The following is a 15,716-nucleotide window of genomic DNA, read 5'->3' on the forward strand; positions in this document are numbered from 1 at the left end:
GTTACGGCACCGGCACCGTTTTAAAAGTATCGATTTAGCACCGGTATCGGATAAAACCCAAACGATACCCAACCCTACATTTCACTTGGATGCTTTTATGATCAACATGTCATTAATATCACAACACACACTATGATCAACATAATCATGTCATAAATACACACACACACACGCACACACACACACACACACACACACACACACACACACACACACACACACACACACACACACACACACACAGACACTCATTCATGTATACCCACCACCAGTGGCATGTTAAATGGTGAATTGTAAATAATAAGTGGCCATCAGTAATAGTATTATCTTCAATAATCAACATCATCATGAGTAATTCATAAGTCTATCATTAAAGTGTGCCAACCACTTATTAAAGGGGGCGTAGCCCTCTCCCGACTCAAGTACCAATCAGCATGCCGCTGGGCCTCTCTCCCCACCCCCTCCCCCGTCTGGCGGACAGCTGGGATCTTATTGGAGGGGAAGCGTGCAAAGGTGTTTGGATCGGCACAGTGGCCGAGAGCCAGGTAACAGCAGGCTTGCAGACGCAGCATGTCCAAGGCCTGGAGCTCGCCGGCAAGCAGCCCTCATTCTTTTCATCCGTGTGGTAAAGGGGGGAGGGGGGTGTGGGCGTCTTGTAGACTGAAGGCAGGCGGGCAGGTAGACAGACAGGCGGAGGGGAGAGGGCTGGACTGGGCTAAGCTGAGCTGGCATGCTGATCGCAGGCAGCAAACATTCCTGACACTTCATAAATTGTGCCGTGTGTGTGTGTGTGTGTGGTAAGGGTAACACATCATGTTGGCATGGCAGCTGCTCTGATACTCTGATGCTTAGATTTCTCTCTCTCTCTCTCTCTCTCTCTCTCTCTCTCTCTCTCTTTTCAATATGTCTCTCTCTCTCTCTCTTTTCAATATGTCTCTCTTTCCCTCACCTCTCTTTCTCTTTCTCTTTCTGCCCCTACATCTCTTCTCCCCATTTCATCATCTCACTCCATCACTCTTGACTCACAGTTCTCCAGATCCACATTTCGTAACCAAGCGTCTCTGTTGCCATGTGTTTGCGAGCTGCAGACTCCACAAACAGCTACTACCCTTGTCTGTTACACCATCCCTGTTTTTCCAGTGCCTGTGCACTTACTGAGATTTTCCCACTTCACGCCAATGTGTGTGTGTGTGTGTGATGTGTGTGTGTGTGTGTGTGTGTGTGTTTGCACAACCGACCACGCCTCCCCACGGCTAGCCAAGCACAGATCAGATGTGTGTGAAGCATGCATGTATGATGTGTGGTGCAGTGTGGTACGGATCGAGCAACACTCACACACACCCACCCACGGCTCAAGAGACCAGACTCCTGCAGCTGGGTGTTTATGGAAACCACCATCACTCTGCCAAAACGTCCAGGCCAGCTCACTGGCGCTTTGCTTTAAAAGCTTACAGTAGCTTGTGCTTCTCCAGCCGTCATGTGTTGGAGAGTCTTAAAGCTTCTTTATTAGATTCAGCAGTTCATCAAGGACTTGTGGCCTCTTTTTATACAGTCTATGCTTGTAGCACACGGACATGCCAAATTAATGTCCGTCGAGGACTGGTCTTAAACACGCTATGTGTGCTCATGTTATTTTCCTTGCTGTACACCAGATATTACAGATGTGTGTTTTTGTAGGCTGTGATACATTATACAGTAGAAGTGATATCTTGTGGGTGTGGTCGATCCAGATTTGAATAAAAGTGTCTGCTAAATACCAGTCAGCTTCAAATTTAACTCTAAGCACCCCTTTGGAATATGTGATTTAAAAAAATTACTGATAAATGTTGTAGAACATACATATTTGGAATATTAGCAGTTTAGTATTTAAATTAAGAACAATTAAATAAAAAATAAATTAAAATATAGCCGCAAGCGGCAATGGCGGGCCCGAGCACCTGCGGGCCGCAACCCGTGACATTTCAGGATCCAACAAAGCACCGACGTGGTGCATTTGTAAAATGTACATATTTGATGTGTGTGCTATTTGTTTTTGCATGTTATTTTCTGGCACATTTACTTGCTTGGCCAGGTGGGGGCGCAATGCAAGGCAGGCCCATTGTGTGTCATCATAATTATAATATAAATTAACCTGAGAAATTTTAGATTATTCATTTTAAGCAAAGAACATTTCTGATACACTTTTTGGTTGGCCAGATGGTGGCGCTATGTTAGGCATGAAAATTACACATGTGAATATCATCACAATAATGATATCCAATGTTTTGTAAAGTTTTAGATCAACCAATAAAGGCATTACCAATTTCTGGTACATTTTCCTGCTTGGCCAGGTGGTGGTGCTATGCCAGGCAGGCCTATAGGGTCTCTGGATATCATCATAATTATAATATCTATTAACCTGAGAAGTTTCAGACCATTCATTCAAAGCATAGAGCATTTCTGGCATATTTCCTGTTTGGCCAGATGGTGGCGCTATGCTAGGCATGTGAATTATATGTGTGAATATCATCACAATAATGATATCCAATATTTTATAAAGTTTCAGATCAATCACTTAAGGCATTGTCCATTTCTGGCACATTTCCTGGTTGGCCAGGTGATGGCGCTATGCCAGGCAGGCCCATTGGGTGTCTGGATATCATCATAATCATAATATCTATTAACCTGAGAAGTTTCAGACCATTCATTAAATGAACTGTGACTTTATGACACATTTCCTGTTTATATGGTGAGGTATTAAAATCATAACATATTACAACATATTAAAAATCCCTTCACAATTTAACATCAGCGACATCTTGGCATAATGTTTGCCAAATTTCACATGAATCTGACAAACCGTCTAGGAGCAGTATGTTAAAATTGATCATGTGACATCAGTGTAATTGTCATTCTTTCTGTTGCCAGTTGGTGGCGCTATGCCAAACATGCATTATGGGCATGTGAATATTATCATTAACATGGTATTCAATGACCTGTGAAATTTAAAACATTTCAAGCCATGCATGGTGAATTATGTCACATTTATTGTTTGTGTGGAACGGTATTAAAATTAATAATTTTGCCATTTCGTCAAATTACAACATATAAAAAAAAAGCTTCACAATTTAGAATCAGAAACATCTTGGCGTCATGTATACCAACTTTGACATGAATCGGATCAACCGTCTAGGAGGAGTACGTTAAAATTGATCATGTCCACAACGCACAAAATCTCAATTACCTCACTTCCTGTGGGTGTGGCTAATGGCATGTTAATACAAAAGTTGTTTGTTTTTGGGAGTTACATACACCCACCAAATTTGGTGTGTGTATCTAAAACTATATGCCAACTAGTGTTGCACGGTGTATCGATACTAAAAAGGTATCACAATGCCTTCACGCAAAAAACGATACGATTTCCGACGTTTTTAGAATCGATACTTTATTAAAATAATAACGTTCTGTGTCTGTGTGAACTGCTGCTCTCACTGCTCCTTGCACGCATCTAGGCAAGTGGGCGTGTCAAGCAGGCAGCTCTGAGTGAGTGCGCGCACAGCAACGTAAACATAGTTCTTTGCCGACAGTCCTGGTGGATAAAACAAAAGGTGATGTGAAATCTGGAACTATTTCGGATACATCGCGAATAGAGAAGGCAAGCCATCAGGTACACAGAGGCCTGTTTGTAAAATATGTTTGAAAGTCATTTAAAAGCAGTAGGCTACGCATGGAACTTGGCTAAACACCTCGCAGACATATCCCAACATTTTTAAAGAGTTCAAAGAACGACAGGTTAAATATGCTATAGAAAACACAACTACATGGTTAGTGCCAAGTTCTTCTCTTCTATTCTGTTTTAGTCTAGCCCAAGTGAAACGAGTATGGTTCTCTGGGATAAAGCGAACCTTCCTTCATCAATGAATTTTGACGAGACATAACGAGCTGTAATCATTTTGACGAGACATAACGAGCTGTAATCATAGGGTGTTAACGTGATGAAAGTGCAATGTTCACGCCAGAATAACATTACCAACACTACCAAACAATCTATTTCATGTTCGGTCAGTACTACTGGTAATATTAGGCATGGCATGTAAACTGCAATTTGTTAAATAATTATTGCCCAGATGTAGGATAGGCTACCCGAAATGTGCTAATTAAAGCCCACAGCATATATTACCACCGCGTGTTGAGTCCTAATAATAATAGCGGCTTATTGTTACGTGGTAGCAAATCATGTTATCATAGAAATAGACGTAATGTAGGAATGCACACAGATATATTGCAACAGGTAATGGTGTAGGCCTATCTGACCAAAGACCTGAGTGGTTGGAACGTCAGTGCTTGTACACTGGGCAAAAGAAGACTATCCTCACATTTTTCCCTTTGCAACTGTCAAAGAAATCCCATGAACACAGGAAGGCCTAGGGTAGCCTATTCATGGGTTTCATCAGGTCCCTTTCCACAGGTGTATAAAATCAAGCACCTTGATTATCAATGCAGACTGCATGGTGCTTGATTAATACACCCGTGGAAAGGGACCTGATGAAACCCATCAATACTGTACATCAGATGGCCTAAAGATTAGGCCCCTCTGCATAGCATTTAGTGATTTGCATGCAGTAATTTCAACACTGACCTTGATCTAGCCTAGTTTGGCTATTTAAAGCTACTTTATTGCTAAAACACAACACAATGTAAATGAACTATAACAAACAATAAAGGACTTAATCACACAAAGTAGGCCTACTATTTTACTGACTATAAAAAATAATAATTATGTAGGAATTTTAGAAGTTTAGAACCCAGAATTGACCTGCACACTACAAAAGTGCACCGAATTCAACACAAATGACTCAATACACTTGGAGGAGGTGTAAGTCCTTTCTTTTCCAGATATCTTAGGATTTCGCCGTAGTATCGTTTCAGTATCGAGCATCGTGATATTTATGGCAGGTATCGTATCGAAGTCATAATTTTGGTATCGTGACAACACTAACGCCAACCACAAGTCACAGTGACATAAGGGGGCGCTATGGAGTTCCTGGCCAACGCCCGGTGCCAAGGCTTTTTCCCTGTTTATTTACGGTACCTCTTGACGTGTGTGCCAAATTTCATGCGTTTTCACTGATGAGAAGCACCTCTTTTGGCATCACAATTCATCACATTTTAGTCCGCACAAAATCCCAAATACCTCACTTCCTGTTGGGCGTGGCTAATGCATTGTACATACGAAAGTTCTTCATCTTGGGGAGATACACACACCTACCAAATTTGGTGTGTCTAGCTGAAAGTATGTGCCAATCACTGGATCAATCACCTAAGGGGGCGCTACTGAGTCCCTGGGCCACGCCCGGGGCCAAGCCTTTATGCCTGTGTAGCCATTGTGATACCAGATGTGTGTGCCAAATTCCAAGACTTTTCATCCATGTTAACCACCTCAAAAATAGCAAAAAGGTGAACTAATAATAATAATAATAATAATAATAATCCTTTCAAAAACAATAGGGCTTAAGGCCGTCCCGGCCTCGCGCACCGTCGGTGCCCGGGCCCTAATAATAATTTCAGCCACTCTTTGCTGGTGGATATGTGTTGCTATACCTTTGTCTTTAAAATACCCCAATGTGCTCTGCTGGATTTGAGTCAGGCGGCATACTTGGCCAGGTCATAGTTTTCACTTTTTTCTTCTTTAGAAACTCTTCTGTGATTTTGGCAGTGAGCTTTGGATCGTTACCATGCTGGACATTCATAGTGCTATCTGTATGTCATTTCCCAGTCACCTTTTGTAGTCATGCATCATCATATTCTAACATTCAATGCTTCACTGTTGGGGGTAGTTTTACAATCAGGGTTTCACAAGACTTAAAAGAATTAAAAATGACACACACACACACACACACACATACACACACACACATGCACAAGCAACCGCCCTTTCCCCTTTTTTTGTCATACTTTGATAGCTTATACTTTTTTGTCATGATATGGTGTCAAGTGTCTGGTTTGATACGCGTGGTGTGATGTCCATATAGCCGACATATCATGCATTCGGTCCATACATTCATGCAGTGGTTCTGTGTTACTACAGTTCCTGGTGTAATTGACAAAAGACTAAATTTTCCCGCAATAATGTGTCGTACAGTATATGTGAGACTGAAGTGCTTGTTTTCTTCATGTGTTTCTGTGGCAAAGGAAGACAAGCCCCGTAGGACCATGTGCTGCACTTTGGTGCATAAACATTTTGCAAGATGCAATTAGAAACCAGCATGGAGACAGAGTGTTCCCCTTTTCTAGAACAGACACACACACACACACACATGCACACACATGCACACATATGCACACACAGAGACACACGCTGCCCCCCACACACACACACACACACACACACAACCACTAAAGCAGCAAACACCAAAACACACTTAGAAGACACAAAAGAGAGGTCATATAGGCTCCCTTCTTCTCTCTTTCTTTTGACAGACACACACACATGCACACACATTGGCAACTATAACAGCGTTGTCGTGTGGACAAAAGGCCGAAACGGTTGCGTTTTCACCGACACAAAAATCACTTCATTTAAGCTCCCTCCTCTCTGTCCTCAGTCTGTCCTCTTCCCTCTCTCATTTTTCCCTTCCTTTTTCTCATACACACACACACACACACACACACACACACACACAAACAGTGTGTCCTTACTTGGCAGGAACTCTGCCCTTCTCCCAGTCTGGACTGTGTCTTTGTCCCCGGCACAGGATGGGACAGGTTGGGGAAGGCCGGCAGAGATGGGGGTCTGTGGGGAGAGGATATGAAAGGAAAACAAACAGTGGGAAAATAAATGAGTTAAGCCTACTGGTTTTCTGCCGCAGGGCATGCAGCCAGGTCCGAGGTCCGACTCTGCACTCCCCGACTTCCTCTTTCCCTCCTTAAGTTATTTGATTTCTTTTTAATTATTTGCTCTTTCACTCTCATCCAAGTCGCTCTCCTGTTATGTGATGTGCGACTGTCTGTGACTGTATGTGTGAGTGCGCACATGGGTGAGTGTCGATATGTGTGTATTTGTCTCTACAAGAAGATATGTTTCTGCATGTATCTATGTCTGTCAGTATGTATTTAGTTGTTCTGTTCCCTCTATTTATACATGTAACCTACACTAAAGTCTTACATTGAGACTTCATGAAAGCCCATTCATTGATCCCTGTGTTTTGCGGTAAAGTGTCCGTGGCTTGTTGCGTCCCCCATGCTATCACAGAGCCCGGTTGAGTACGGTCCAGTCGGATCCGAGCCTTATAATCACCACTCGGACCACACAGGCACTGAGAAAAAGTCTCAGTCAGAACCTCTGCCAAAACAATCTCTGCCCGGCGCCAGAGAGACCCCCACCCCCACCACACACACACACACATTAATACATGCATATGCACTTATTCACACACACACGTCCCTCAGACGTGGTGCCTAATTCATGACCTCTACAGGCGACCAGATTTGGACAGCTGTCTAGTGGGGACATTGTGGGCCAGATCTTCGCCTACCCCTGAAATGCCCACCCACCCCTAAACCTCGCATCCAAACCTGACGTTTAAACTCTGGGCTCCACTACATTCAGAAGGACCTGCTGACATTTCCATGCGGTATGTAGGTGGGGTGTTGACAGATGGGTTATTCGGCTTGATTTGGGGGTCTCACTTCCTGATTGGGTTGTGGATGGCTGATTTAGGGTCGTTTAGGCTCGAGTTTGAGTTTCTGGATGTTTGGACTGGAGCACTGGTGATGTTTTTCAAGTGTCAGAAATCTGTTTGTGTATCACCAGTGCGGGGATTACAGATAATTTACTCTGTTATGAAGGAGTCCTGGAATTGGATCAAGGCTATTATTTCTGCCCCTAGTGAGACACACGCGCACTGTTCTAGTGTCTCCGGTCCTGCGAGGAGGGTGAGCTAGAATCCTGATTCTAGGGGGGGGAGCCTCACTTACCGGCACATACCAACCAGGACAGACTTCTTCAGAATTCTTCAGTCCACAGCTCAAAATCTCTCTTCATTGATGGAATTTCTGTGTCTGTTTTAGATACATTGTCCCCTTTTCCTTAGTTGAGTCAGGTTATGTGGTGTCTCTCATATACCTAGAGACTTATCTTAGATACTTGCTTTATTTGGAGGGGAAAACACTTGTTTGTTTTCACAAAAAAATAGTCGACCCAGTAAATTCCCTTATAAAAGTGTATGTCTGTCAATGGCATACTGTATGATAAGAGTCCTAAACTCTGCCCATGTCTGCAGTAAATGGTTGGTGAGGACTTTTAACCTTTGGTTTGCTTTGCCATTTATTTCGCTCTCTCTCACTCACTCTCTCCCTTTGTCTCTCTCTCTCATTTGCTTTACAAACATATAGCTCATTAACACACACACACACATACACACAGGCGCTATCTAAAGATAGGTCTTTGTTCGTCGGCTTTGTATTTTGTCCTGACCACATAATGCTGTATTATGCTATATCCTGCTGGCGCTCTAGCTACTCTTTAATGGAGTGTTGATGAGTTATGATGAGTGCCTGCAACGCGCCCTGTGTAGCCCCTGCTGACTCCAGGTTTATTAGTTTTTTCTCGTTTTTCGTTTTTTTTTTTTTTTTTTTTACGTTCCGAGTGAAGGAGCAGAGGCTTTGATGTGTGTTCTGTTCGGCTGGAATCAGGGCCCTGGACAGATAGGACCCGTACGGTGCACATAAGGACCTCCCGCCTGCTTCAAGCTCTGGGAGCCTCTGGTAATTACGCGAGGAAGCCCAGACGCGTGTCACGCACAGGAAAAAAGTGTCAGGAACACGGTGTCCTTGTGGACGTTCTTGCTCAGAGCGCCTCAGCGCACAAGCGTCGTCGTCGCCCGCGTCTTTCTTTGCTGCAGCACGAGTTAGTTTTCCCTGGCGATAGGGGAGCGAAGTGTGTGTGTGTGAGTGCGCAGTAGTGTGGAAGAGCAGTCCCACCTTGAACAGCTTCAGAGGAAGGAGAGCAAAAGGGGAAAGGGGGGTGGGCGAATAGAGGTGGTCAGTTTTGTTTTTCAAACTCAGTCACATTCTTGGCAGCTATTGAGAACAACGCTGCCAAAGGTTGTCTGAGAGACTAGTGTGTGTGTGTGTGTGTGTGTGTGTGTGTGTGTTCGAGAGAGAGGAAAATGTTTTCAAATACTGTAGTTTTCCTGATGTATATGTTTTCTTTCACTCAAATGTTCAGATCCATTTTTGAAATCTCATGCATGAGAGTCTCGCTCTTTCTCTCTGTGTGTGTGTGTGTGTGTGTGTGTGTGTGTGTTTGTAGCTTTATGTGCAAGAAAAGCTAGAGAGATGTATTGCACATAACTACTCTGACCTGTATGTTTTTCCTTCCTTCACAAGTTCAAATCAATTTCTGTAATTCCTTGTGCATGAGAGATGTATGTGACCTCTGCCATGCAGCTAGTTCAGACTTTCCCAGGAACAAATCCACATCCATTTTCTTGAACATTTTGGTATGTTGTTTTGATGGACCAGAAAAAGGGCATCCTGCCTTGTAGCAAAACATTGACAAGAACCTAATGTTCAGATCGGAGAACAAAAGAGATAATGTCTGCAGGAGGAAGTAGATCTACTGTAATTGCATCAGAAGTCTTATCAGTGATGGACAATAATGACATCAACACTGCTGTCAACACTGGTGTGTGTGTGTGTGTGTGTGTGTGTGTGTGTGTCAAAGCCAGCATTCGCATGGAGATTAAAGGGACACCAGGCAACGTTTTCGTGTTAATGAATCATCTTCGTAAGACGGTATTCATAAGAAGACTCTCTCGCCCGCCCCTACTGCCTGTAGAAAGAATATCCCGCTTGCAAGTTTGGTGTATCCTACCCACGACCTTCAGTCTCACAAAGTCTCAGACATCGCGAGAAGCAGGATTAGTTTACATCCTGATTCCTGCATCCCCAGCACAGAGGCAGGCTAACGAAACCTGGCTAGTGATTGTTGCAAACGTGTGTGTATAATGGCAGAGCCGGCGAAGAAGCAGCAAAAACCCTTGACGGAAGATGCAAAGAAAAGGAAAAGAGCTTCAGACCGAGCGAGGGCTCGCACACGTATCAAAACGTACAGATGCTAGGGGGAGCTTCGTAGAGAAAAAGCACTCAGGCGGAGTGGTTTGTACTCTAGACAAGATTGAGTTGAGATTGAATTAAGGACAACACCAGCAAACAAAACTGGTATGTCATGACAAGGTCAAGTGATGTATGTGATCCCAAGTACAAAACAACATTGCTCGATAGATGTCGCTAGATGTAATATCATCAATATATAGCTGTTATTCAAAGATCAAATGGCCTTCTGCTCACTCATAACTAGTGTTGTGTGCAATGTACACTGGTTTGCACTGGGTGCGTGTGTTTTCACTGAAGCAGTGCAGTGGTTCTTTAAAGTGTCATCCAGGGCATGCAGATGGATCAGGTCAAGAGTGAGGTTGATTTTGGGAACTGCCACTCATTTGTGCCACCTAGTGTTCAAAAAGACAAGCTACAGGTCAGGTCACTGATCTCTCTCAGTAACTTTACAGGAAGCAGTTTCTTGTAGAAATTAATCAATGTACATGATATACCAAAAAACAGTGATGGGCAGCTTAAGAAATGCATAACATATAGTTGAAAGATCTGAGTAAACATCATAACTATGCTCTCAATTCCATGTTAGGTAGGATCACCATGCTTGAAATTGTGTACGATTGCTGACTGCACCTTTAAGATCATAACAAACTGCTTATTTTCTCTCACAGGTTCCTCAAGGCAAGTGTCCCAACCCTCTGCAGTCTGACTGCACAGTGAAGTTGAGGACATCTCCCACAGATGTGCCAACAGGAGTCCTCCAATGGCTTTTGACTAACTTTGTGGCGAATGCTGGACAAGAGGAGAAGGGTGGGGACCACCTTAGTCTCACGTGACTGGTTGCTGAATGGAATTGAGGTGAATGGAACACGTGCCCAAAGAGCAGGACTCTAACCTATCTGAGGGAGATGAGAAAGGGTGAGTTGTTTGGTCTATTGTTGCTTGTTGTTGTTGTTGTTGTTGGTGTTGGTGTTGGTGTGTGTGTGTGTGTGGATTTAGTTTCACAGTCTGGTGAAGTACAAAGTGTTTCAGGAAAGGTCTGAATGTAGAGCCCTGTGGGACTCCATTGATGCTGCAAATATAACCCATGCCTACATTTTGTATGTGTTCTTTTTTGTAGCCATTTTAAAGATCCCATATTATACTTCTTTTTCAACAAGTCAAAATAGACCTATGGGTTGCACAAAACATGTCCCTGAAGCTGTTTGCAAAAAAATCCTCTCAGATTACACATTATCAGCAGCTCCATTCTTGCCAGTTTCAGTCCCTTTCAGAAAAGGCTGTGTCCGGGGCATGTTGCCTAAAATGCAAATTAGCTGTTGTTGGCCACACTGCACTTCGGAACTGATTCCATGTTTACGTCAACGGGCAGCATGGTCATCCGGGAAGTCGGTGACACAGTGATAGAGGGTTCTCCACTAGAAAGCCTCCGACTGCCAGTTGTTATATAGGAATAATAAAGAATGTGTGACAAACGTCATTGATGGTTCTGTTTGAATTTTCAAACTTACATGTAGTAAAGCAGCCTAATAGTCAAGTTATTGGAGCTGAAACGTCTGCTAAATATAATAACCATAGCAGAATCAATTCAGACACCTGCATGTATGATGTAACATGGCCTAACAATGTTAAATGATAATGGGTAAAACTTTATTTGGGTCGGTATATAAGGCCAATAGAGTTGATGTAGCCTATTCAAAAGTTGTGGCGTATGTCATGGAGCCTTCACCATGCCTGCCCATTTTCTTAAACAGCCTTTACCCATTTCTCTTTAATAGTAAGCTATCTTTATCCTTTACTATACAAGAGTAGGCTTAAACTATTTTCTAAACTTAAGCTGATATATCTCATATTCTCTCTTTTATAAACGTGCTATTTTTCCTACTTGAATGTTAAACATTTCTTGTCTCCATTGATTATTAGTCTGATTGAGTAAACGTCATTGGCTGGCTGTGGTTGACCTAGTCGGCTTCCATGGAATATAGCCACGATTACTTCCTGTAGCGAGAGTCTTTTGTTTGGCGGCCAATTCGCTTGCGGGGGAGACTAGGACGACTCTACCCTAGTAGTGGCTCAAAGTATACGGAGGCTCATAAACTTGGGATGACTGGTGTCCAAACGGATTATAACATGGAAGTTGGCTACCGAAGCACTAGTGGACTACGGGGTGTTGCTCTGTGAACTGTCTCTCTCTCTCTCAGGTGACTAATTGCTGCACACACGCTGTTCAATGGGTCTAGCTGTTTTTGTGGCCGACGTTTCTACATGCTGGTCGTTGTCCGTGACTGAAGATACAGACCGTAACGTTTTCTCGGGGATTTAGATACTAAATAGATTCTTCAACACCGTAACGTTTTCTCGGGGATTCTGATGCTATGAATAGGCTCTTCTACACTGGAACGTTTTCTCGGGGATTTAGAGACTATAAATAGATTCTTTTAAACTGTAACGTTTTCTCGGGGATTCAGATACTATACATAGGCTTTCTTACACTGGAACGTTTTCTCGGGGAGTCTGATGCTACATTCCGACTGCAATTAAGTTCCCCGGTAACTGACGAATCAGTCACTGAACTCATTCATTGGTTAAAGGTGTCGGGTGTGATTTTGTCTGGTTGTGTTGGAGTGAATTAATAGCTGAACTGAAGTTATCTTACTTTGAAATGTATTATGTGATTTGTGCTATGAACTGCTTATGAACATGAGTCTGGGGTTTTGTGGGAATGGTATTGATTGCTGACTCAATTGTTTGATTTCTTTTTCATAATTTTTTTAATTTCATGAGTTATCCCAGTGATTGACTTCTGCTTCACAATTACCTAATTTCTTTTCAAATGGGTCTTGTCATTATTATCCTGCTGATGATCGAACCCCATTGTTAATACACTTGGTATATTGACTGTCTCTATTGCTTTTCCTGAGATTTACCTGAGCTAGCCGTACAGGTTTAGCATTAGCCTAGTCCCTTCTAGTTGCTGTGTTAAATCTGGTAGAGGTAATGGTTTTTATGCTATTTATTTCTGTGACACTTCTTGTAAGTGTCTGGCGCCCAACACCCAAGAATACTTTTTCCGCCTAAAGACCACTATACCGCTACAAAGTTTAAAAGCATTTGTGAAATTGGCTACCTATTACCGGATGGCATGGGTCGCTTCCAGCACAGGCTAGGCTACGCTAAATGGCCTTCGGCCTCATACCTACGGACGAATTACAGCCACGAATTACAGCCTATAGCCATTTAAATGTGTTTTACCTGCTAGGCAGCTTAGCCACATAACACGGATTCCCTGGCAGGTGTAATAGAAAGAAACAAAATCCCAGTGGATATTTCACGCCTTATCAAAATGCCTGTTAAGAGTGACTTTTTTTGCCTAAAAAATTAAGCCAAGACACGTTTGTGAATTTAACGTTTTTAACAGCAGGCTGAGAAGTTAAATGCTGGTCTCTTTTACGGAGAAACCCATGCTAAAACAAAACTCTCTAGTCACTAATTTGATCGTGTTGGTATGAATGTGTTAGTATGTGATTCAGAATAGAATATACTTTAATGTCCCCATGGGGAAATTTGTCTTGGACTCATCAAAGCATAACCCAGTACATACCTACAGCGTAAAAACAATATACTAATGTCTTAGAAACATAGTAAAAATATTTAAATAGATTAAGAAAGCCACCACTACGGTTACCTCTATGGTTAGATTCGTTTGTTTAGATCTAGTGAATCAATGCCTTGATAACGCTATGTCATGGCTTCGGTACTCTATTGCTTAAATATGCCAAAAAGAACGAGATGTGTCCTGGGGAGTTTCTGTGTACTTGAAATATGGATGATCACACGTGCGTAAAAGACGTTTGGATATTTTGTGTAGCCTAGCCTACTGCTGGAAACGACAGGCCATGACCAAAATGGAGGACCTCCGACAGGAAGTTCCTAACCTAGTGGGTGGTAATTTTCAGATGGGGGTGGGTAGTCAATGCCCTATATGGCTCTGGGGGTAGTAACATTCAAATTTCCCTCATTGTGACATCTCAATAAGGGAGATTTCTGACTAGCTCACAGAAGCTCATAGTTTTTAACATCAAACTCTCTCAACTCAACGGTTTGGTCTCGCACCTGGAATGTTTGTAGAAGCATCAGAGACCCAAATGGAAGTACAAAAGCACAGAAAAAGTGAGTTTTGCATGATATGGCCCCTTTAAAATGGATACTCTTGGTTAGAACAATCATGTATTGATTGGTTCCATTCATTAACTTTAAGAATGCTACTTCGACTCCAGTAATGGTTCAACTGTTCTATTTACAAATAAATAGTATGCATTGATTTCATGGCCTTCAAGGCATTGAGTGGGTTGCCTTGATGCACATCATTGTTAGCGTTGATCCAGGGCTCCGAGTTTACATAAGCATGAATCTGGGCTGCTGGAGAGGGATTATGGTGGCAGAGAGTGCGGCAGGATTAGTGAGGGAGGGGAGCAGGAGGAGAAGCTGGCTGGGGTAAGGGAGGGGGTGGGGGTGGGTGTCTGATGATGGGGCAAACCAGAAAGGGATATGTCATATCAGGCGATGCTGTGTGTATGTGGGAGTGTGGGAGTGTGTGTGTGTGTGTGTGTCATGTGGAGGCAAGATTAAATCACTGTGAATTCACTATTAGTGAGATGTGTCGTTTCGTCGTCTGTAGTTTCATCGTCTGAGCCCTCCTGCTCTGTTTACCTACCTCATTAAGTCATCTAGGCATGAGCTCTCTTAATTAAAGCATTAAGGGGGTTTTCTGACTGTAAATGACAGTACTGACTGACAGTATAATGAACAATATTGATAAGCAAATTAATTCTGTCATGTGTGTGGAGGGAGTGGGGTGGGTAATCAAGGCATTGGATAAGAATATTGGTTGAATTGATTTTTTTTGTTTGTTTAACAATGCGGCAAAGATTTTGCCATGGTTAGCTTCCAGCCTGCCACGTTTAAATGTCACCAGTGGAAAACCTGGATTGAAATATTTAACATTTTTAAATATTTGATTGTTAGTTTACAGCCAGGCTCTTTATTGTGTTGTATGTAAGGGATAATGTATAGAACGCCGGTCATTACTGGGAAAATAAGTCCCGACAGGGCGAACCGGACCCCGACGCGCTAGTGGAGGGGTCATGCTTCGCCCTGAAGTGACTTATTTTCCCAATAATGACCGGCGTTCTGTACATTATCCCACTTATTATACGGCTACTTGCCAAAACGAAGAAATAAATTCAACACGATATGTCTCTACATTTATTTGTTACCGTTTCGTTGTGGCTTTGGGTGAGAAACAAATAGTTCGCCAACACGCTGAACTTGAATCAAATGTTCTTTAGAATACAGCTGATCAACCGTCTGCCTTCACTTTTGAATGAAAATCCGTTGCCATTGACAGCGGTCATTATTCAGAGGTCCTTAGCCGAAAATAATGAGCGGTAGAACTTTGGGAAATCCCATTCAAGTCAATGGAGCGTTCTACTTGCATTGTGAAGAGCCGTTTAATAAAATGAATTTAATGAATGATTCAGGTTCTAAATGCAGCTTTTTCAATGACCCATTTCAAGGTAGTCTTTCTACCCATTTCAAGGTAGTCTTTCTACCCATTTCAA

At 42.8% G+C, this 15,716-nt stretch overlaps 1 protein-coding gene across 2 annotated transcripts in view; it reads left to right on the forward strand.

Annotated features, from left to right (window-relative positions):
* Window positions 1-15,716, forward strand: part of LOC125296021 (thyroid hormone receptor alpha-A-like) — a 70,291-nt gene that overhangs the window by 31,856 nt on the left and 22,719 nt on the right. Inside the window, exons 1-2 of one of the 2 annotated variants that reach the window (XM_048245642.1) lie at window positions 10,159-10,203; window positions 10,767-11,013. In XM_048245642.1, coding sequence (XP_048101599.1) covers window positions 10,958-11,013 — 56 coding nt within the window. In that variant the 5' untranslated portion in view covers window positions 10,159-10,203; window positions 10,767-10,957. Of the gene's footprint in view, window positions 1-10,158; window positions 10,204-10,766; window positions 11,014-15,716 lie in introns of those variants that run through there. The other variant, XM_048245643.1, reaches the window with a different exon arrangement.

This window comes from Alosa alosa, chromosome 6, assembly GCF_017589495.1.
Source record: "Alosa alosa isolate M-15738 ecotype Scorff River chromosome 6, AALO_Geno_1.1, whole genome shotgun sequence".
Classification (NCBI taxonomy): Eukaryota; Metazoa; Chordata; class Actinopteri; order Clupeiformes; family Clupeidae; genus Alosa; species Alosa alosa.